The sequence below is a fragment of the Strigops habroptila genome, chromosome 8 (genome assembly GCF_004027225.2).
Source record: "Strigops habroptila isolate Jane chromosome 8, bStrHab1.2.pri, whole genome shotgun sequence".
Lineage (NCBI taxonomy): Eukaryota > Metazoa > Chordata > Aves > Psittaciformes > Psittacidae > Strigops > Strigops habroptila.
Genome location: NC_044284.2, coordinates 50,213,438 through 50,235,383, shown reverse-complemented (window position 1 = coordinate 50,235,383; position 21,946 = coordinate 50,213,438). Strand labels below are relative to the sequence as shown.

Here is a 21,946-nt window from a genome sequence, read left to right as displayed (position 1 = left end):
GTGAAGCTTTTCTTGGTTCAGAGATTTAGGCTGGTTCTTAAAGGAATATGATTCTCTTGTCCTCCAAGGTCCTCCCTCATCTTTCCCAGTCCAACAAAACAGAGATAATGAAGTACAAAACCACCATTAGTGCCTCATTGAGGTAAACACTGTAGAGAGAGTTCAAACCTGAAACCCCATTGACCTCACAGGGAAGAGGTACTTTGCTTCTTCCTGTATCACTGGTAAAGATGATATCAATTCAGATAACAATACTGTTAGTGTCTTGTGTTTTGCAAGTGCTTTCACTGGCATGATTAATAAAATCATATTTCTATAAAACATAGGCCTTGACTATAATTGAACTGAGCAGTCCATAAAGATACAGTAGACAATCCAGTTGCAAAGAGCTATGTTTTGAAGTTGGGATTTGTTTTCAGAGGGAAAGGAACCTATTGATTTATAGACATGTTCTGCTAAAAATACAGGTTTTACTGCTGTTTGTTCTTTGTGAATAGGGTTGTTTGAGTACCTTTTATGTTTTATTCAGGCCTCCAATAATTATCACAAGGATTTCATTTTAAAATGTTTAGCAATTCAGTGAAGTACAGAACTCACATGGTTACTTGGTTTCTTTCAAAAATAATTTCTCTTTGAAAGCTACCTTGCCTTCCTGTGGCTCAGGGTTCAATTCTCGTTTTGTGAGGGGAAAACTGAGTCTATGTGCAAGCTTCAAATAATTGGTTTTCTTTGGGTGACAATATAGGTTTTCATTACAAACCCCAGATTTTTCAGAGTACTGAAGCACAGCTGGTGTTCTTTGAATGGGGGAAGTCGATGTTTCAAATTCTTGGAACCTTCAGAACGTTTTGAGATTGATCATGAGGGGCTTTTTCATGGTAAACTGGATTATTCAGAGGAATGGTACTAATGAGAAAGCAAACCTGTCATCTCTCCAAGTGTGGTGTGACCTACACAGTAACAATCAATCAGACACAACCCAATTACAATTTACTGGGTTTTATGTGTACACATACCCACAAACATTATATCCTATGATAAGTCTTCCCTAGCATATCTGATGAAACATGTACATTTTTTGCTGAGAAGCAACAGAAAAGCATATACCCACACTTCCTCAGGCACAGACTAATGCAGAGATCAATACTCTTATCAACAAAGAAATTTCAAAGCTGCTCTTTGCGCATGGATAATAAACTGCCTAACAGTAGCCCAACAACTTCAAGACATGTTCTTCCACAAGCCTCAGTTTTGACATAAGTTAAGATGTAATCCTTCCAACAGGTAAACACAAATGAATTTCTGCTTTATAAATAGAAAATAATGCTTTGAGTTTTGAGTAACACTGAATGGCTAAAGAACTCCTCAAGAATAGATAAATGTCTGCCCACATATCACAGGATGAACTTCTCAGTGGTCCTCAGGGTCAGAGCCAGAAACTCACTTTGAAGAACCAGTCAGAAAATTCTCTGTATTGATGATTATAGTAGACTTATCTGTAATAGTAATGAACTCTAGGGCTGAGCTAAGCATAAAGCTAAATATTAAAACCATAAAGATTTAAATTGTGACTAATACCAATTAAGATTTGAGCACACACGTGTCAAAGTTAAGCTTGTTGGCAGCAAACTTCCTACAATGGTTGCCTCACTCACATATACTCTGGTCTCCAACAAGCTCTATTTTCTTTTATTCACACAGACACAGTCTGTAGAATCATTCTTTGTCTTTTTGATGTTCTTTCCCTATTTTTGAACTATTTCTGGCATCTGCCACTCTAAATTCTTGGGCTGATATTTGCCTCCGAGTTTACCTTGAGGTGCTGATGGAAAGTTCCATAAGAAAGCAAATCTCATTACCAGTGACAAAACAGCTTAAGTAATATAGATAATACATAAGTCATCATAAGGCATGATGAAAAGCGTGATACTGATTTTGCAATGGTGGGTGTTGGACAAGCAGCTCAGTAACTCTCTAAAATTAACTTTTTAAGTATCATGCTATATTCAGAGATACTTGGAAAACAACTTCATCTATATAAAGGTTAGCATCTGCAGCAAAGGTCCTATTAGGATTTGAACTTCCTTCTCCATGGCTTTTCCTCTTGCCTATTATTTTTACTATGGCAGGTAATTATTGGCAAGACATCTGAAAAGGTGCACAACAGTCTTGGACTTGAAGAAAAAGCCCACTGAATTTCATGAGTTTGGAAGTGCTAATGTAATGTTTTTTGCCCTGGGGTTCATTCCACATCCTAAAAGGTGTCACTGAACACACAGAATGATTGAAAATAGTCATCTGCTGTGACCATTATTTACTTGCTCCTGTAATTTGAGGTTACAGTATTCCCTTTTTCCATAGTAATGTACCTGGCCTCAATTCAAGAAATAAGAAAAAATCCAGAGCAACAGTAATTAAATGTCCGTTAATTTAATAAAATCATATTTCTATAAAACCTAGGCAAGTAGTAACAGTGTCTGATTACCAACTGTTTTGTTTTGGTTTTTTTTTTTTTTAATAGTTTGATGCAGACAGAGATGAAGAAGAAGTGTTCTTTGACATAAGTTCAGCAGTTGACAATAAGCTATTTGCAAACGAAGAGGCTTCAACAGGTGAGTTAATGTAAGATTTAAAGAACCACCTTTTTATATTGCATTTGACATCGGTGGGATGCCTTTTTCGTATTCCTCAAGTATGCATGTGTGTACTGTAGCAAAGTCTTGACCTCTCTCAAACATTTGCATGACTAAGGGCAAAAAAGTATCTTTACACTTGGAAGCGTCACGCAACCCACCTAACATCTTGTTTATCTACAAGCTCACCTTAAAATACTATAGATAGTCCATTAATCAACTATATTATTAATACAAAAACTTTGTAAGTTGATCGATTCCAGTTGTCAGCAATTTCAGTTTAAGGTGATACCTCAGTGTTCACCATAAAACCAGTCCTATGAGACTAATGATACTTCCTCCCTAATAATTGGTACTGATTCTGAAACGGTGTGTGAATATTAGTCATACATTTGGGAGTTATATTTATTTATATATTTATTATTTGTGCTTACTGACGCTTGAATGTCTTCAAAATAAAAGCCTTTGAGGGACAAAAGACTGCAAAAGAATTGAAGTTAAAAATCAAAGAAGTGAAAATCCATAACATCTGTCAAATATTTTCCTTGAGAGGAATAGGAAAATGTTCCTTGGAAACTTCACAACTTTTTCTTTTTATAGATGGCATCCCTGGCTGCTTTCCAAGTAAACCATGAGAGTTATATAGGTAGATGAGGTTATAAATATCTTCAGAAACAGCATACAAAAAGAAAAAGAAAATTTAAGTGAACTGTTTTCCTGTAAAATTTACTAGCTTTATTAAAACAAAAATTAGATATGTATAGTAGAGAAAATCATGTGTGTGATCTCCCCCCTGTTTAAGGGAAAACTCGTCTACCACAAATTCGCAGACAGGGTAGCTCCATGTATTTGTAATCGTGAAAAATCATCTGGGAGCTGTTAAGGAAGAAGGAATTGATGAAGCACAATGAGGTCTCGTAGTAGCAATACATCTATCGTCTTTTTTTGACAAGGGGGGGGGGATTACTTCTTTCTGCTAGCAAGACATCTGCAAAGAGCAGTGCTTCAGACAGAATGATTAGTCCATATTTTGAAGATTTGAAAGGGGGTTCCAAGCTAGGTAGCCTACAAAACCAACCCATAAGGCTATTTTTGATAATGTTCAAAAATACATAAAGATGAATTATCAAGACAGAGGGTGGGAGACTGAGAATGATATAAAGTGTATTAGCTAAAACCCCAGGTTTCTAGTGGTTAGCTTTGTGATAAGATGCACACAAGAATAAAGAGTAGGTGGCACGCTTACCTCTTTTGTGCTTAGCCTTATTCCTAGAGGCAAGAGATTGATTCCAAACCTAAAATGGCATTCACAATGTATAGCGTTGTATTAATAGATATCTGTTAATTCTCTAATTAATGAGCTAAGCACCGAGTAGCAAGAAGATTAAAGAAGTGGCATAAAGGTGCTGCTCTGACAAACAGATTGACAAAAGGTAAACAGTTTGCAAAAAACTGGTAGTGATTCTGGATGAGTTTCAGTCAGTTCCTTGAAAGTCTGATCTACTTAATAAATCCTTCACCAAAATAACTGGAGAGCTATGAGCTTTATCAGAAGCCATGCCATAATCATCTAATTTGTGCCAAACCTGAGCACTAAAAATAGTAAAGAGATTCAAAGTAGAATCCTAGAATCGTTTCGATTGGAAAAGACCTTTAAGATCATCAAGTTCAACCATCAAGAAATAGGATTTCTAGAAGTCCTATGAGACCAGATATTTAATTTGTAGAGGTTGCAATTCCAGCATTGCCTTGATCTCACTTCTTGTCTTTTAATCTCATTAGTGCTATTGCAGTATATTTTGGTTACTAGCAGCTAATGTAAACATAGTATTTCTAATATTTTCATGCCTCCATATCAATCTATTTCATATGCTATACCTGTAAAATCCAGTAGTAATCAACTGTGTAAGAATCTATACTGAAAAAAAACCTATTTCCTAGATTAAAATACAATTTTCTCATTGCCTTCTATGACATATTAAGACTGTTGCTATGAGCAACCTGTCATGAAACTCAAGAGTGTAAGGTTGCAATAAAAATTGTATTAGAAGCATCTTACCGAGAGCAAAATTAAAAGGTAACCATTCTAATGCTAATCAGTCCTTCAGTAAATTATTTCTATTATATTCCACTTGAAATTTATCTTCTAAACATTTGTCTTGCCCAACTGCTTATATGCAACATGCATTGAGTTGTTAGACAGTGCTTCAGAACATGTTCCATAACATAAAAAGACATTTTTATTTTATTGAGCTTAAACATGCTATTAAGAGAAGCAACATATTTCACAGGATAGTCTTAGATTACTTTTATGACAGTGTTGAACAGTGCAAATACTATGGTTGTTAAAATATGAGTATGGGCAAATTCGAGCCAATGAACCATATTGAGTAGAACTGCTATCAGGATTTGAAATAAGTAACGAATATAAGCAAGGATTGGAAATACATTAGCTGCTTTGCCAAAATACAAATGGTCCAAGAAGCAGACTTAATTAATTCACATGATGGTGTATAGATACCTTGTAATGGGAAGTTAAATCAACTGCAAATAAATTTAGACAAATCGGTACAATTTAGTTTCATTGTATAAATTAATGTAATGAACTGTGAAAAAGCAGTGTGTGACATTTGCATTTGGGAAAAGTGGTACTTTCAGAGAAAGTGACATGCACCCAGGCTCAGAACACCGAAATATTTTACAGGACCAGAGACATTTATGGCTATGATGCCCCTGGGTTCTGGGGTGCATTTCTGCCATACTACCCACACCCTCTCAGCTGTCCATAACTAATCCTGTGCAATTCATCTTAGGAGCAACAAATAATACATAAAACACAGCATAAAATTTACAAGTACAGCCTCACAGTGAAGGAAGTGACTGAACACAGCCCTGCACCCCTCCAGGGCCAGGGGAGTCATTCATCCTGACTGTCAGACCTAGCAGAGGGATCTCTTGTCTGCACACCCTTGTACAACTGCAGCCAACCATTAACTCAGCTCATCCCTCAGTGCTGTGTCAGTGGATCCTCTGGGTTTCTAGCAAGACTAATCTTTATGAATGATGCCTTCAGTGTCAAAAAAGAAAGCCCAGCAAAAAAAAAAAAAAACAAAAAAACAAAAAAAAAGTGGAATGCATTCTAGCTGATTTGCCGTTTCTTTTTTCAGCAGCCTGCTCCTCCCTGGAGAGCTGATTATTCAGTTAATGGGGATTTAATAAAAACTTCCAACTGATTTATTTTTTAATTGTGCAGTACTGGACCTAATAAAATCTTCTCTGGTTTTCCCCCAAGGAAAACACAGGGCACGTGAAAATGACCAGGTTTCCCCTTACCTCTGCTTTATGCATGCAGTGAAATTGAAGAAGTATATTTTAAGTTGCAAGAGTGCCTTTTCAGGTCAGCTGCTTGCAAGCTATTTCCCCATGGCAGAAAGCTTTCATGCAGTTTCTTAATTCTATTGGTTTTTTTTAGTGGTTGAGTGTCCCTTATTGAAATTGATACAGTTACTTAGATCATTGGCAATAGGTTCATACAAGCACAGGAAGGCTCTAAGGTAACTAAGAGCTGAGATTATCTGGTGGAACGGGGCATGCCTTTGAAAGGAATTAGGACAATTCAGACTGTAAGACTTTCCTCCAATGGTAAACAAGTATTCATTTTTTATAGCCTAGTTCTTAGTGCACCAACATGTCAAAGGAAAAACAACACGACTTACTCAGAAAAGGCAATGAGCCTTATTTACAATCCCCAGTTCTGCTGTCAGAGCAGGAGATGTGCAGCCTGCAGACTCACTGAAAGCAGCAGGGCATGTTTGCTTCCAAATGCTTTCACCAATCTTCCTCTTTTCCTTAAGCCAATATTTTGTGTTTCTCTTTTGACAGCTAAACACTGCCAAAAGTTTTACATAAAATGTTGCTGATTGGAACTTGAGCTTCGAAAACCTAACACTTTCCCCTTGGCTTTAGCCTCCTCAGCAGCTTTACCTCCCATCAGGATTACTGACTCCCAGAGTAAAAGTGGCTTTCTGGTACACTTCTACTGCCACACATACTAGCAGTTAGTTAGCGAGCCTGTTGTCCTCCCCAGAAGACCTGTTTTAGCAAGATTTAGTCCAAACTCAGCAAAATATGCTCCCTCCAACAACAAACTGAGCTGGAGGATAGCAAACTACTCATGCTTATTCATACTGCACCAGGGATATCACAAGTACTCTTAACATGTCCCCTTGTTAGTTTATCTTGCCCTGGGAGTAGGCGTTTGCTCCAGTTAATTTCTGGTATGTTTGTCTTGAGGCAATTTGAGAAGGGTAGAGAAGTCTGTATACTGTTCAGTGATAGATGGTTATGGGATTTGTTAGTTTTCATTGAATGAAGAAAAGACACATATTTTCCATTTTCCTGACCTTCCTTGAATATACTCTAGAAAAGAGTTATGCTTCCCCAAGGAAATTGGTGTCCTAGTTCAAGAAAAAAAGGCCTTAGGATGCTTGACCATATTAAAATTGTATAACCATTATGGCTTTTATCACTTAAGATACATTATGCATGAGTATTCATTTTCAGCCTGACCTTTACATTTAAGCTTGTGGCACCATATTTCATACTAACATTTCTAGCTAAGGATACATACTGCTCTTACTAGTTAAGTGACGATTAATCAAATACTTGCACACAAGGGCCTTTAAGAGTGATTGACGTGCCAAGATAGGCGAGTGCTGGTGACGATTAAAGCTTAGTTATATTATCAACAGTGATACAACGTTAAGAGCAAGATGTCAGCTGTGTAAAATAAATCAAAAAATTAATATTCTCTCAGCACTTGTAAATCTATTTGGTTGCATGAATCGTTTACACACAGGTATTTTCTAAAGATCGTGAAGTGTATATGCCAGAGAACATGCTGCATATACACATGTGACATTGGATGGCAGCAAGAGTATAATCCATTTCTGTTACTTTTTTTATAGCAACCTGATAAAGTATACATGAACACTGGGGGGGACCCAAAACCCACCAGCAGATGGTAGACCCAACTCTTTCCCTAGTATCTCTTGCGTATTCTAGAATTGCATCAAAGATTAATTTGGCAGCAATTGTAATATGGATTGCAAACTAAGACACCCTGGAATCATCATCTCTACTAAACAGTTACTGTTTTAGTCATTGTGACATCCAGTTCCTCTCTGTTCTGTCTCTTAGTTATGTTTAGATCACCACCTACATATATTATTACTATGTAAGCTTTAAAAGCAAACAAAAGCAGATAATACATAAATGCATCTGGCACAAACTGAACTGCAAAATCTGTTATTGATAATGCTTGTTACAGGAAGTATACGTCTATAATGATAACAATTCCAGGTCAGCAACAGTCTTAACACTATGTATCCTCACTGCCAGTGCTTGCAGGAGCATCATACCAGATAGAGACACCTGTAACCCCGGGAGGGAGAGAGCTATATTCTCTTCCTCACCACTGAGCTTGTCTGGGGACATAAGGGCACAAACCAGTGCACATCTTACACTTCCCCTAGTGTTACCTGTTGCTCCCCACATGAAGATAGTGGTTGGACTCACCTGTGGCTACTGGCTGGTCACAATTTTTAGATCTCTGTGTTTCATTACAGTATTTTTGTTATTCTAACAGGTGAAAAATACACCTATTGACATGTTAATGTGTGTTGAACATGTGCAGGTTTTGGTTTAGGGCTTCACAATCTAGAGGGTACAGGAGACATTCCTTGCTTGGGATGTTCCACATCTTTGTCGGTGACAAGGACAGTGGGACTGAGTGCTCCCTCAGCAAGTTTGCTGACAACACCAAGCTGTGTGGTTCGGTTGATACGCTGGAGGGAAGGGTTGCCATCCAGAGGGACCTTGACACACTTGTGAGGTGGGCCAATGCCAGCCTCATGAAGTTCAGCCAAGGCATGTGCAAGATCCTACACCTGGGATGGGGCAATCCCAGGCACAGCTACAGGTTGGGCAGAGAAGAGATTCAGAGCAGCCCTGCAGAGAAGGACTTGGGGGTGTTGGCTGATGAGAAACTGAACATGAGCCGGCTTCAGTGTGCACTTGCAGCCCAGAAAGCCAACCGTATCCTGGGCTGCATCAAAAGAAGCGTGACCAGCAGGTCAAAGGAGGTGATCCTGCCTCTCTACTCTGCTCTTGTGAGACCTCACTTGGAGTATTGTGTACAGTTCTGGTGTCCTCAACATAAAAAGGACATGGAACTGTTGGAGCAAGTCCAGAGGAGGGCCACGAGGATGATAAGGGGGCTGGAGCACCTCCCATATGAAGACAGGCTGAGAGAGTTGGGGCTGTTCAGCCTGGAGAAGAGAAGGCTGCATGGAGGCCTCATAGCAGCCTTCCAGTATGTGAAGGAGGCCTATAAGGATGCTGGGGAGGGACTCTTCATTGGGGACTGTAGTGATAGGACAAGGGGTAATGGGCTCAGACTTAAACAGGAAAAGTTTAGATTAGATATGAAGATGTTCTTTACTGTGAGGGTGGTGAGGCACTGGAATGGGTTGCCCAAGGAAGCTGTGAATGCTCCATCCCTGGCGGCGTTCAAGGCCAGATTGGATGGAGTCTTGGGTGACATGGTTTAGCGCGAGGTGTCCCTGCCCATGGCAGGGGGGTTGTAACTAGATGATCTTAAGGTCCTTTCCAACCCTAACTATTCTATGATTCTACGAATGAGATAATCTGAACAGGGTGATAATGCAAGAATATATGTCATACTCTACCCTTCCTTTGTTTATGTAGAAAGATGATTAGTGGTTTATCCTCCCATTGTGGTTTAGCAATGACTACCCCCCATATTTCTTGAAATACCAAGCCCAATTTCTCTTAACCTGCACTTTCAGCAGTTCAGCTGAAGCTAAACTCTAAAGCTCAGCCAAGTGAAGGCTTCTCAGCAACTGAATTTTGTCATCCCAAGTGCAAGAATCTGCATGACTCGCTGATCCTGCCACAGGAAGATGATTGGGAGAAAGGGCAGAGCCACACTGTTGCCTTGAAAAGGGGTAGGATAGGAATGGGGACTGTTGCTGCTAGAAGCAGGCTGCTTTGGTCCCCCGTAAACATCAATCCAGGATCCATATCTGCTAATCACAAGTTAGTCATTATTTCCTTTCTCTTTCCTAAACATGGTTTCTATTCTCCCTAGAGTCAAGATGCCTGTGGCAATTTTACAATTGCAAGTCATGACAGAACACCCTGCCCAATAAATCTGCAGTCAAGCTGAAGCAATGCACCACTTAGTATAACCATTCCTTATTAAAATCTGTGGTAGCTTTTATGGGTGCTTTGAAGGCTTTGTTAAAGGAATACCATTCACCTGGATTCTCTAGCAAATCTGAATGGTTCCTTGCATCACAGTTTTTGTGTATACACAGAGAAATGGAAATGTTACAGTGTTCCATCACATAAAGTGAAAATTTCCAATCCATTTCTGAAGTCTAATTTTCTTTCCTATTTTAGAGCCAAATGAACTTGATTGCAGTCTGATTATGGATTCTGGTGATCCTGTTTATACAGATTTTGACTTTGAAGACCAGGTAATTTTATGTATATATGGCCTCTCTTTAGACAGTTTTCTAGTTTAGGTACCTACTGTGCTTTACAATCTGTCTGAACAAGGTGGTAGAACTTTAATGGTACCTAAGCCAAAGCTCTTTTTAAGTGCAATATAAGTAAATTTGTAATATAGAGGTTGCTTTCTGGTTATGAGAAAACAGTGAATATTATTGTGGTATTAAGAGCTCATATCTTCCATTTCTTCCATTACTGTACATTCCATCCCTCGCAGCGTTTGAGGCCAGGTTAGACAGAGCTTTGAGCAATCTGGTCTAGTGGAAGGTGTCCCTGCCCGTGGCAGGAGCTGTGGAACTAGATGAACTTTAAGGTCCCTTCCAACCATTCCATGATTCTGTGATTGCCGAGTTTCCTCCACAAATTTTAAAACGTTGGAAAACATGGTGAATAGAATCATTGGAATGGACTGTACACCTATTGTATATTTAAGAAGGGAGAGTAAAAGATTTTTCAAAAAAGAGGCATGAAAGTACAAAGTGTGAAACGTAACTAAAACCAAATCAAACATTCTCCCCTTGAAAAAGTGTTTTTAAGAATAAAATGTCAACAGATGCTTACAGTGTTTTGAAACCAACCTTTCTACTGATCCCATTCTGTCCACATCTGAAAACTAAATTTCGATGGTGTTTTCCTTATATGTAGGAAGAAAGAAGGCTGGAGATGGAAAAATGTTGTATACATCTTTCCCCTCTAATTTTCACCTCAAAACTGGTAAGGCCACATCTGGACTACTGCGTTCAGTTCTGGGCTCAGCAGTACAACATATGGAGCTGCTTAAGAGTCCAGCAAACGGTCAATAAGATGGTTAAGGAACTGGGCCATCTTTCCTATACAGAAAGGCTGAGAGAGCTTGGAGTGTTCAGCCTGGAAAAGAGAAGGCTCAGAGGAGATCTCATCAATGTATACAGAAATCTGAAGGGAGGGTGCAGAGAAGATGGAGCCAGGCTTTTTTCAGTGGTGCCCTGTGACAACAAGAGGCAATGGGCACAAACTGAAACACATGAGGTTCCTGTGCTTGGATACTGCACTAAGGATAAGTGTTAGTATTCTTGTTACTGTGCTGTGGATAAGCATTAAAAGAATGACTTATAATTAAAATATTTTTAAAGCCAACTGCTTATCACACCACCATACTTAAGGGTGGTGTTTTTGTATGTTTTACTTTCTGCCTTTCACTTTTACACAACTCTGCTTGCATTTTCTTCACAATTACCACAAACACTTCCCTAGATTTGTGAGAGGATTGGCAAAGAATGTTATTTTGTGTTTCTGTTATCAGAACTAAATGCAGTTGTGAATTTTCTCACCTCTTGCCTCATTATTCACAAAAGATATCTTTTCTTGTGGAATTTTAAAGCTAGTGATAAAATCAGGACCAACAAAACTGCATTTCATTCAGTATCATCTGTTCACTCATTGGTTTTCTTTCACAGTATTCAGTGCAACAATTTATCCACACCTGCATCATGTGACATGTTCTAGCCCTATTCATTTCTGTTAATTTATGATCCTTTTACTGTTCTTTTTGGCTCAGTTATTTCAGTTCGGCTTCTTTCAGACAGCTTACCTCTGTCTCCAAATCCCAATTTAAATCTCATTCTTTCATAAATTCTTCTTAAAACATTCTTTACCCCAGGAAACTCCTTTACATTTATCTTTGTCTTGATTGTACTACTTCTTTATTGCAAGGTTTAGGCCTTTATGCCCTATAATGCAGAATATATATTTAAATCATGTGTCGATTATGTAAATTTTGCATTTTACTAACATTTTAAATAACATTCTTTTGGCAGAGTATGAGCACTCACAAAATTATACTCTTGATACATAATGCTTGAAATGCTGTTCAAATAATAAGCATAAGTTTTAGAGTAACAAAATAAAATTAACAGAAAAAATATATGAAAATTATATTGATTTATAATTTAAACCATATGGTTCACTGATGTTATATTCATAAAAGCACTAACTAATTTTGAATCAAATTGCTTGTGGTTCATGTCGGCTAAAGACGACAGCTACGATGGGACCTTATTGTCTTGGTCAATAGCAAATACTCTTTCCACCAGATGTGGCAGTTAGCTTTTCACATTATTTTGCCAGACCAACACATTGCCATTCTGGCAAGAGTGCAATACTGTTTGCAAACAGAAAAGGACAAATGAGGTAAAAACAGTGCTAGAAACCCGTCAGTCAGAGAGATACATTAAATATGAAGTGGCTGACAATGACTCTGTTCAACTGCAAGTTGATATCTTTGATACTTATTAGTGACATTTTAAAAAATATAAATATTTCTATTACTAATAAAAATCTTGATGCCCAGTTCATCTGAGATGCCTTGAACAAACAGAAAGAAAACATAAAGGAGAAAGCAATTGCAACCAAAAGCCCTTATCATTTAAATTTTGAAATGGTGGAAGCAAGTATTATATACAGAAGCAAAGAAGGGAGCAGAGATTGCCATAAAGTCATACTAATATCCAGCTACCCAGTCTGAAAAACAAAATTAGAAATTACTATGTACAAGAAAAGATCAATAATTACATTCAGGAGTGAGGAACTGCTCGCATTCAAAATTTGCGCTCATTTTCACCGTTGCAGTGATTTAATACTCCGGTGATTTACCACATGCTGTTTACGAATTGGGTGAAGCACCAACAACCTTTACTCAGAGAATCTCAAGTGGAAAAGGAATGCGTATGAGGATACAAATGTGTCATGCAGTGATGTTATTGCATAGGAAATCTGTCATGAGAATGTGGGGGATAAGAAGGCTGGTTTCTAAGCAACCTTACACAGCTGAGATGCTAAAAATGGTTGAATTTTAGCAGAACATATTGGTAGTCGCTGTACAAGAGGAGTTAGTGGTTAGAGCAGTACACAACATGTACTGAAGACAAAGCCACAGCTGGGCATGAGTATCACTTGGCACAGCTGAAATGGACATATGCAGATACCTTTGCATTTTCTCATTCTAGGAATGAGTCAGGAAAACTCCAGTGTAGCCTAAGCTAGCAAAGGTGTATCCGAGTTCTTTAGATGAATGCTACTTCTTCCAGAGTAACCTCTCTTACAGCAGGCAGGAACAAGGATAACAAGTGGTGTGGTTCCAACTACCAATGTAGTTACCAGCATCTAGGAGCGCTCCAAAGTACAGCAAAGTACTTCCAGAAGCACTTGGTACCTGTTGCTGAAACAGTGCAAACCAACACTAATGCAGACCAATATCTGGCTTTTCTGGATGAGTAGGCAGAGGAAATTGAATTAAAAACAACTCAGAAAAAGCTTGAGCTTTGTATTGTACACTTTATAAATGAACATCCACTTAAATTAATGTAACTAAATTAAAAGCAAGCTGATTGTTTTCTACTGGCTATGCATGGATGTTTGTAGGACTAGAACACTTGTAATCACGAAGTCTCTGCAGCACTGAAAGGCAGGCGGGAAATAGCCACTTTTTTTTTTTTTTTTTTAAAAGACAAACTATTTATTTCTCCAAATCACTAATAACTATTTTCAGTTCTTTCTCAGATCTGTAGTTGTGAGATCTTATATTACAGAAGGAATAATCTAGGTTTTTAGAATAATTGCTCAAAAGATATTCTGCCAGAAAATAAAAACAAAAGCAGACATACTCATTGAGTATGCCTTGTGGAAGAACCAGCCAAAGTTTCACGTGGCAGCAATCCCTATAGCCTCTTCTGGGGTAATGATTACGCTACTCACGGCTTGATTGAAAAACATAAAAGCACATTAAACTATGTTCAGATATTTTCACCCATATTAAGGCATGAGGAGTATGTTTTAGGCCACTCATTTTTGGGTGCAACAGCATAGCTTCTAATGAGCTTTATAGAGTATTTTCAATTTGCAGAACTCACTGTCATGACTAGTATCTGGTTTAATAAGGATTCTTTTGCTGCTGGAATGCTCTCAAGTGTGATACACTGATCACTCAGTTCATTTATACCTGCCATTCAATTTCCTAACTTTGCCAGAGCGGCTTGTTTCCAGAGACCAGACAAGTTCTATCTTTAAGACTTGGATTTTTAATTAGAAACCTACCATTTGGCTTATTTCAAGTGCATTCAGGGAGTATTGAAAAATTGGCATCAGTAAATCCTATCAAAGAGTTCCAGAAGAAAAGAGCATCCAATTATTTTCTTGTGAATACAAGGTTTTCAAGACAACCTTAACTAGTTGGAGGAATACTTCGACTAATTAGAGGATGACCGTAGAGTGAATCCACTCCTGAACAAGTGCTTGTAGAATTAATAATTTAAAATTTGGTAAACATGAAAATCAGGTAAACTTCAAGTAAAAACCTTACAAATATACTTAACCTCTTTTAATATTGGGGGAAGGGGGAATATTTCACATCTACGAAACACTGGAACACATTTTTGTGCCTCAAAGGAAGTTACCAGGTCATAACTGAGGCATTTCCTTGTCCTTCCAGTGTCAGACTGCACTAGGTAAATGTAATGGCACATGCAAAAGGGAGATCACTGGTGATGGTTTTAAACTAAAAGAGAGGAGGTTCAGGCTGGATGTGAAAGAGAAGTTTTTTACAATGAGGGTGGTAGAACACTGGCATAGGTTTCCCAGAGAGGTGGTGGATGTGCCATCCCTGGAGACATCCAGGCTGGATGTGGTATCGGGCAACTTGATCTAGTTCAAGATGTTCTGCTCATTGCAGAGGAGTGGGATTAGATGACCTTTGAAGGTCCCTCCAACCCAAATTATTCCATGATTCTTTTCTCCCCTCCCCCTCCAAGTATGTCAAAGACCTAGGAAAAATAGATGTAAAAAAGACTGAAAGATAATAAAAGGTTTTCTGCTCAGCAGTGACAAGCAATCTATTGAATTAAGAAAATTGCATAACCCAATCTTTGCTGCAAGTGCAGAATGTTTTATAATTAGAAAATGTGACAGCTCACTTGAAAGGCAACAAGCAAAACCAAAAAGTAGTGGAGGAAAAAAGCCCTCACAGAGACTTACTCTCATTCTAACAAGAGGAAACAAGCTCTTGATTAAAAGTTGTTGCCATGTAGTGACAATTCTTCTTACAACTTGCTGTCATTTCCCACCCAGAGCACATACAAATCCAGGCTTTAGTGAAGCAGGAGGAAAGCTTTAAGTGAACTGATGAAAAACAGACTCCATTTCTACCAAGATTATAAGAACATTTCCGGTCTGACTGATTATCATAACTTTGAACTTAAATATTCAAGAGATAATGAAAAGGCCCCGAAAGCCCTTCTCAATGAAGCAGCAGAACACAAATATTCCTAAAACTGATGGGCAACAGCAAATTGAAAGCCTCATTTAACTAAAGCTCTGTGGATTAATCTAAAGACCATTTTCCTCCATTTACTATGTTTCATGTCAATTTTCACTGTGTTTTGACTCAATTTTCTCTACATGAAAGATTCAATCCAAGTAATTTTTTTTTTTAACTCTTCAAACAAAGTAATCCAGGGGTTGGAATTACAAGTGGTAACGGCTTTAAACTAAAAGAGAGTGAATTTAGATTAGATATTAGGAAGAAGTTCCTTACTGTGAGGGTGGTGAGGCACTGGAACTGCGGCTGCCCCACCCCTGGAAGTGTTTAAGGTCAGATTGGACAGGGTTTTGGGTGACATGGTTTAGTATAAGGTATCCCTGCCCATAGCAGGGGGGTTGGAACCAGAAGATCTTTAAGGTCCCTTCCAACCCTAGCTACTCTATGACTCTATCATTACAATATGACAAAGAACAAACTGCACATCTCCAAAAGTAAATTTTCATTGCAACTTCTAAAGCTTTGGAATTGATTATTTAAGGGGTCAGATCTAGTATGTACTATATTAATTATGTGCTTTCTCTTTACATAAGAACATAAGGAACTTATGGTGTAACAGCAGGTTTTTTCATATATGCTTGCACCGTTAGTCATTATAGGTCTTAATAAAATGACTAGGAGTATCCAGAAGCCATTTTGGCTTTTAATGTTGCACATTTCTTCAGCATCCATTTCTCTTTCCCTGATAGGCAGCAGCATCAGTTTGAATAACACATTCTGGTACTACAGGGAAACTGATTAAAACAGGAGTACATGATAGAAAAGAAAATGGACTCTAGGAAACTGAGAAAATTATTGTGAAACTCTGTTCACTCAACACTTTGTTTTTGTTAAAGAGCACAGAAAGGTGGAGTCCAATCTAGTTTACGGATATCTGCAAAAGGAGATAATGAATAAGTGCCCAAAGAAATGAAAGAGCTGGAGAGGCAAGCCTACCTACAGAGGAAAGATGTTTAATAGAAATGTACTGAAGTCAATGAACAATCTGTTCAGTTCAAGTTGTCATGGAAACTATCCTATTAAATGCTTAAAAAAAAAAAAAAAAATCAGTTCTAGAAACAAAGTACTACAGTTTGCCTGTTACAAAGTGCTCCCTTCATAAGCTCAAGCCAAGTGTGATTTGGTGCTTCTATATCATTTTGTAAGCTTGAAGAATTATTTTTCTCTTTCAAAATCACCATTGTACACTGTAGTAAAGGCATGCAAAAGAAAGCCTAGCACTCTATTTTCCCCCATGCAAACCGTGGTGAAATGGGCAAGAAAAATTGCTGTAGACTCAATCTGCATTTTTTTCTTTGGAATGTGAGCAACAGTTGTTTGCTCCTCCTTTCACAGACATAATCTGGATTTACTTTGTGGTCACACATATATTAGTGAGGACTAAACTGCCAAGGTTAGTTTAAGTCTTGGTATTGCCCATTTCCTTTCAGATTTTGGACCAAAAGTTGCTGCCTGCAGCTCTGGTGGGCAGTGGAAGGTGTTTGTAGAAAAGAAGTGTTACAGTTTTCAGTATGTTACCCTCTTATTTCTAGGCAATAGCACTAGGATAGTGTACCTCCTTCTCTCGCATCAGCTTGCCCCTTTGCTGGCAAACTGAGGCCTTATTTTTTCATGCACAAAATATAACGTTACAGCTGAATTGGAGTTCTGCATTTTACATGCCTACCTTTACAGCCCAGAGAACCTGCAGAATTCTTGGGGAATATCAAGCATCCCACATAGCTGATGTAAATAGGATCCACATCAGAACACTTCACATTGCATCTAAAGCTGATAAATGCAAGAATGTATTTTAAATCCCCCCACCTCCTAGATTTAGACGCCTGACTCAGGGCTGTGGACAGGTTCTGTTCACATAGCCTAGCATCCCTAAAACAGTTACCAATAGCCGTCCTTTAAGTTACTTGTAAAAAAAAAAAAAAAAAAAAAATTCCTGTATTTTAAAGCATTGAAGAAACAGCTTTTTATAAAACGTATTAATATTTCTTAATTACTGTCAAAGTACATACTATAGATTTTTACATTTACATATTAAACTGCAGTGATTACAAGAATGCTACCTTACTATATGGGATAGAAAATGGCTTTTGAAATAATTTATGTGTATTGTATTGAAGCAGAAGTGTGGCTTCTCTGGCTACATTGGAAACACTTTGGGGTGAAAAAAAGAAAAAAAGAAAAAAGAAAAGAATAAACCTCTATGTATTTTTAGAAAGCCATATGTTTCCTGCTTGGTGTCTTCTTACTCCTCATGTATCCCGTGATTTTGCAGTCAACTTTAGTCAAATTAGGCTTAAATTTCAGTTATAAGAAGTGAGAAGCAGCCTAGTTTTAGAATTCCTTCACAGTAGTGCATCTCAGATCAGTGGACTGTTTAGTCCCATAAGTTAAATTCCTTCTTAACAGAGAAGTTCTTTATAAATACTATAGAAGTTCCTTATGGAAAGTTATAAAACTATCTAATAAAATATAAATAGGCATTTCAGTAAGCCTAGAATATGCTTGGTCAAACATTAAGTAGAGGTCTTCAAGAGGTAAAATTTGAGCACAGCTGTCAACTTTCATCTTAATAGCAGCAAATCACAGGATCTGAGAGCACATGCTGGTCTTATTTTTACAGCACTCTATCCTTGTTCTTCTTTCTTTTTGTAAATTGAATTGAGACTGGCCTGGAGAAAAGGCTTTTTCATCTAAAATTAAAAACAAAACAAACATAAAAACACAAATAAGGGGAAAAAAAAAAATCCAAACCACTGAATTCCAACTCTCAGAAGGCAATGTAACAGCTCAGGGCAGAGAGACTTCGTACACAGCGCTAATGGTGTATGATTTGAGGGATCCATTCATTAGGATTGTCATTTCCAGTCTAAGAAAAGCAGCTCAGCAGCACCGAGTTTGCGGTTCAAATGCACTGGAAGGTCACCTGCTGCGCTTACCTGCTGCAGTAGCTTGATGTAAGAAAAAGCCCCTGAAAGGGAACATTAATACTCCACATAGACAAGAATCATTTAAGGAGTGATGGTGATTTGCAAAAACGAATAATGCTAAAGGAAAAGTAGTGATAAATTCTGGGAAGAATTTGTAGGCACAGGGAACTTTCTATAAATACAGATCTACTGAAAAGTAACTGAACGCAGTATGTGACAAGTACTTTAAAACGAGCGATAGATAATAACTATGCACAGATAATATGGGTGTCAAGTCTCTCAAGTTTCTTCAAAACACAAAGCTATTTAAATCTCAAGGCCCAGTTTTTCTTCAAGTTAGATCAATGCTGTCCCCTCAAGTTCAGCCTTTTAAACCTAAGATGAAGTGTTTGGTTTGCCAGAACACTCTTAAGGCTGCTCTGATCATGCAGCATGCTGCTACTCTGCTGGGAGGGGTGTTCTTATTGCATACCTTGGCTGGTAAGTTTGCCCTTCAAAGTTAATTTCTTTGAAATTTTATTCAGTTTCCCAGTGTCTGGAAATCAGTATGAAACCAAATAAATTTTGCTTTCATTTTCATGCTTAATCATGTGTATTTTTCGTCATTGAAAAAAAAAAACCAAACATCAAACTACAGAAGTCAAAGACCCAACCCCCACACACACACTACAGCAAACAAATTGCTATTTTTTTCCCATCTAAATGACTGATAATTATTATTCTTTATGCTATCAAAGATCAAGAATGAAAAATCTGAAAATAAATCTTTCGTATCTTTAAAAGCCAGGTAATTCGAATTTAGCTTTTGGCAAGTGTTAAAACCAAGTTAATCTCTACCTCTGCATAGGTATAAATCTGTTCCATTTTTAGAAGTGATAATAAGGTTTATTTTAAAAGAGTAATGGCATAGAGATTCTTGTCTTTGCTAGAAACCCAGAAGTTAAAGGGAATCATAGCAATCTAATAATCTGTCAGCATCTTGCAGATGCTATTACAAACACTGGGATTTTTTGCACTTTCTAGTTGTATGCACTCCAAACAAACAAAAATCACCTCAAGTAATGTTAGCACTGTTCTCTTAATTACTATTAGCCCTTTTGACATAAATAGCTCCACTCTGCTGAGCAGTATAAGAAGATGCACCTTTCAGGGAAGAAAAAGCCTTGAAGTCTGAATGTATTCAGACTGTACAGTATCTTATTTAGACATATTCATTAGTTCTGGACCAGAGGAGGTCAGAGCACAGCCACCCCTGCTTTCCAGAGACATACTTTTAACTCAGCTTGGAGAAAGCAGCCCAGCCTCAAAAAGTGATTTGAATCATAAATCAAATTTAATGGCAATTAACTGTATGGCTCATAAAACCCATTCCCAGGGACCACAGCCCATACATAAAACCTGCAGCTAACCCAGTATATCTCATAAAAACAAAACATTGGCGCTTACAGGAATTTAGAAGACAGATTGCACTGCTGAGCTCTGACTAGCCCAAATGTTTTCAGTGCTTAACTTTGACTAGCTAAAGCTTGGTCAGGGTCTTTATGTTTTGTAATATATGTAAGGACACCACTCAGTGATAACTACATTTTTATAAATAGAGGCTGCATACATCTAATCTGAAAGATAATCCTCTGTGATTAGGGTGGATGCCTAATAAATGCAGATGCAAATACGTCAAACTCTAAAACCACACAGATTGTGGCAGACTGGACTGCACTGCAGCAGCCAAATTGTATATCCAGATGGTACTCAGACATCTCGTACTGCTTTCCGATTTCCTAAACTAGTCTCAATCAGTGAGTTTATTTAATTGAGAGCTGAAGTTGATTTTAAGGGTAGTGGATGTAGAAGCATCATTTGTAAACATTTGAAATTTTGTTAAATATTACTTTACTAAGTACAAAGATTTCAAAGTAAATATTCTACAAGCTAAAGAGGAGAAGGTAGAAATGTAACTCCTAAACCTAGTTCTGCTTCCATATATAACTGTGTTTACATTGTGAAGTCACCTAATATCTTCGCTAGAATGGAAATTACGCCCTTGCCTCTATTCCCAAAGAAAGTACAGGGAAGATATATATGGAAGTGGAGTGTTCTTCGAAGAAATAAAATGCTACAGAAGCACAAGTGTAATGCGCTGAGAAATCTGTGGTTAGATACCTGCATTCCCAAAGGGATGCTGATAAGATCACCATGATTACATGGTCAGTTCTTCCTCTATACATGATGGCATTCAGTGTTAAACTTACGTTTGTCTACGCTGCTTGCTTGCCCCTTTTTTTTTTATGCTTATGCATTTAGTTCAATTCTCAACAAATATTTTTAAGCAAATAAAAATTACGTGTTTCTCTGCCTAAATAATTTGTGCCTGACATATTCCTTTGAATATTTACATTCTCTAATTCAATCTTGAAAATTGAGTATAAATTGAGGCAACAATCATGTTGTATTTTAAATCGGCTCTACTACCTCTTTGCTCCTTAATCCACGACTCTTTATCATCTTCAGTAAATTTCTAGGAGGAACTCTTGTTGTATCTGTTAGAAATCTGAATAAAATGTATCAGGCACTTTTCACCACTATTTTTGAGGGGCATTCAAGCAACTACAAGGTGATAAGAGAGAACTTTTTATACCATTTTACAAAGATAGAAAAAAAACCACCAAGGGATGGAGCAGAGGTTATTAATGTGTAACAGAAAAGCTCTCTCATTCCATCAGGTCATAAACATTTACAAATGCTAAATCCTAATGAAGAAAATGCCCCACCATTAGCAAAAAAAAAAAAAAAAAAAAAAAAAAGAAAAATTTTCAATATATTTTATTGCTTACTTGAAAGTGATATGACTCAAGAGTCCTAATTTGTAAGTACCAATACACAAAGATCTGGAGAATTCTGTATCATTTCCTTATTATTTGCTGTGACTTACTGCCATATTTCTTGATAATGGAAATTGCATCACACCCAGCAACGACAGGCACTAACTTAAACTCATTAACCTATGAAGTACATACTACTAGTCAGATATTTACTATTAATGAGCTAAATGACAAAAGGTCAGAATACAGTCAGAAGCCTGCATTTTCCAACTCTGAAGGCGTATGTTGGATAAGAGATTCTTTATAGGTAGAAAACTTATCTATTTAGCAATGATTTTACTGTTGATAATGTTTAAGCAGTTACACAGTCAGCTATACCCCACTAATTGATATGTTTCCAGATAATAATTATAGATATAACCTGGCTCTAAAGGCATCTGAAATTACAGACTACCCATTATTCTTCAGAGCTCATTACATATAAGATTATAGTCTTCCTCACTTTGTTTTCAATTAAATGGAAACAGCTATACCAAGAATACAGAGACTGTACTGCTGCGAAATCGCTGTATTCCTCATGGCAATGTGGTGTAAAATACTATTAGCAATCTCATAATCGGT

General features: G+C 37.6%; 1 protein-coding gene across 1 annotated transcript in view; it reads left to right on the top strand.

The window, feature by feature from the left end:
- Window positions 1-21,946, top strand: part of AK5 (adenylate kinase 5) — a 91,441-nt gene that overhangs the window by 42,371 nt on the left and 27,124 nt on the right. Inside the window, exons 7-8 of the mRNA XM_030493915.1 lie at window positions 2,522-2,612; window positions 10,119-10,195. Coding sequence (XP_030349775.1) covers window positions 2,522-2,612; window positions 10,119-10,195 — 168 coding nt within the window. The remainder of the gene's footprint in view (window positions 1-2,521; window positions 2,613-10,118; window positions 10,196-21,946) is intronic.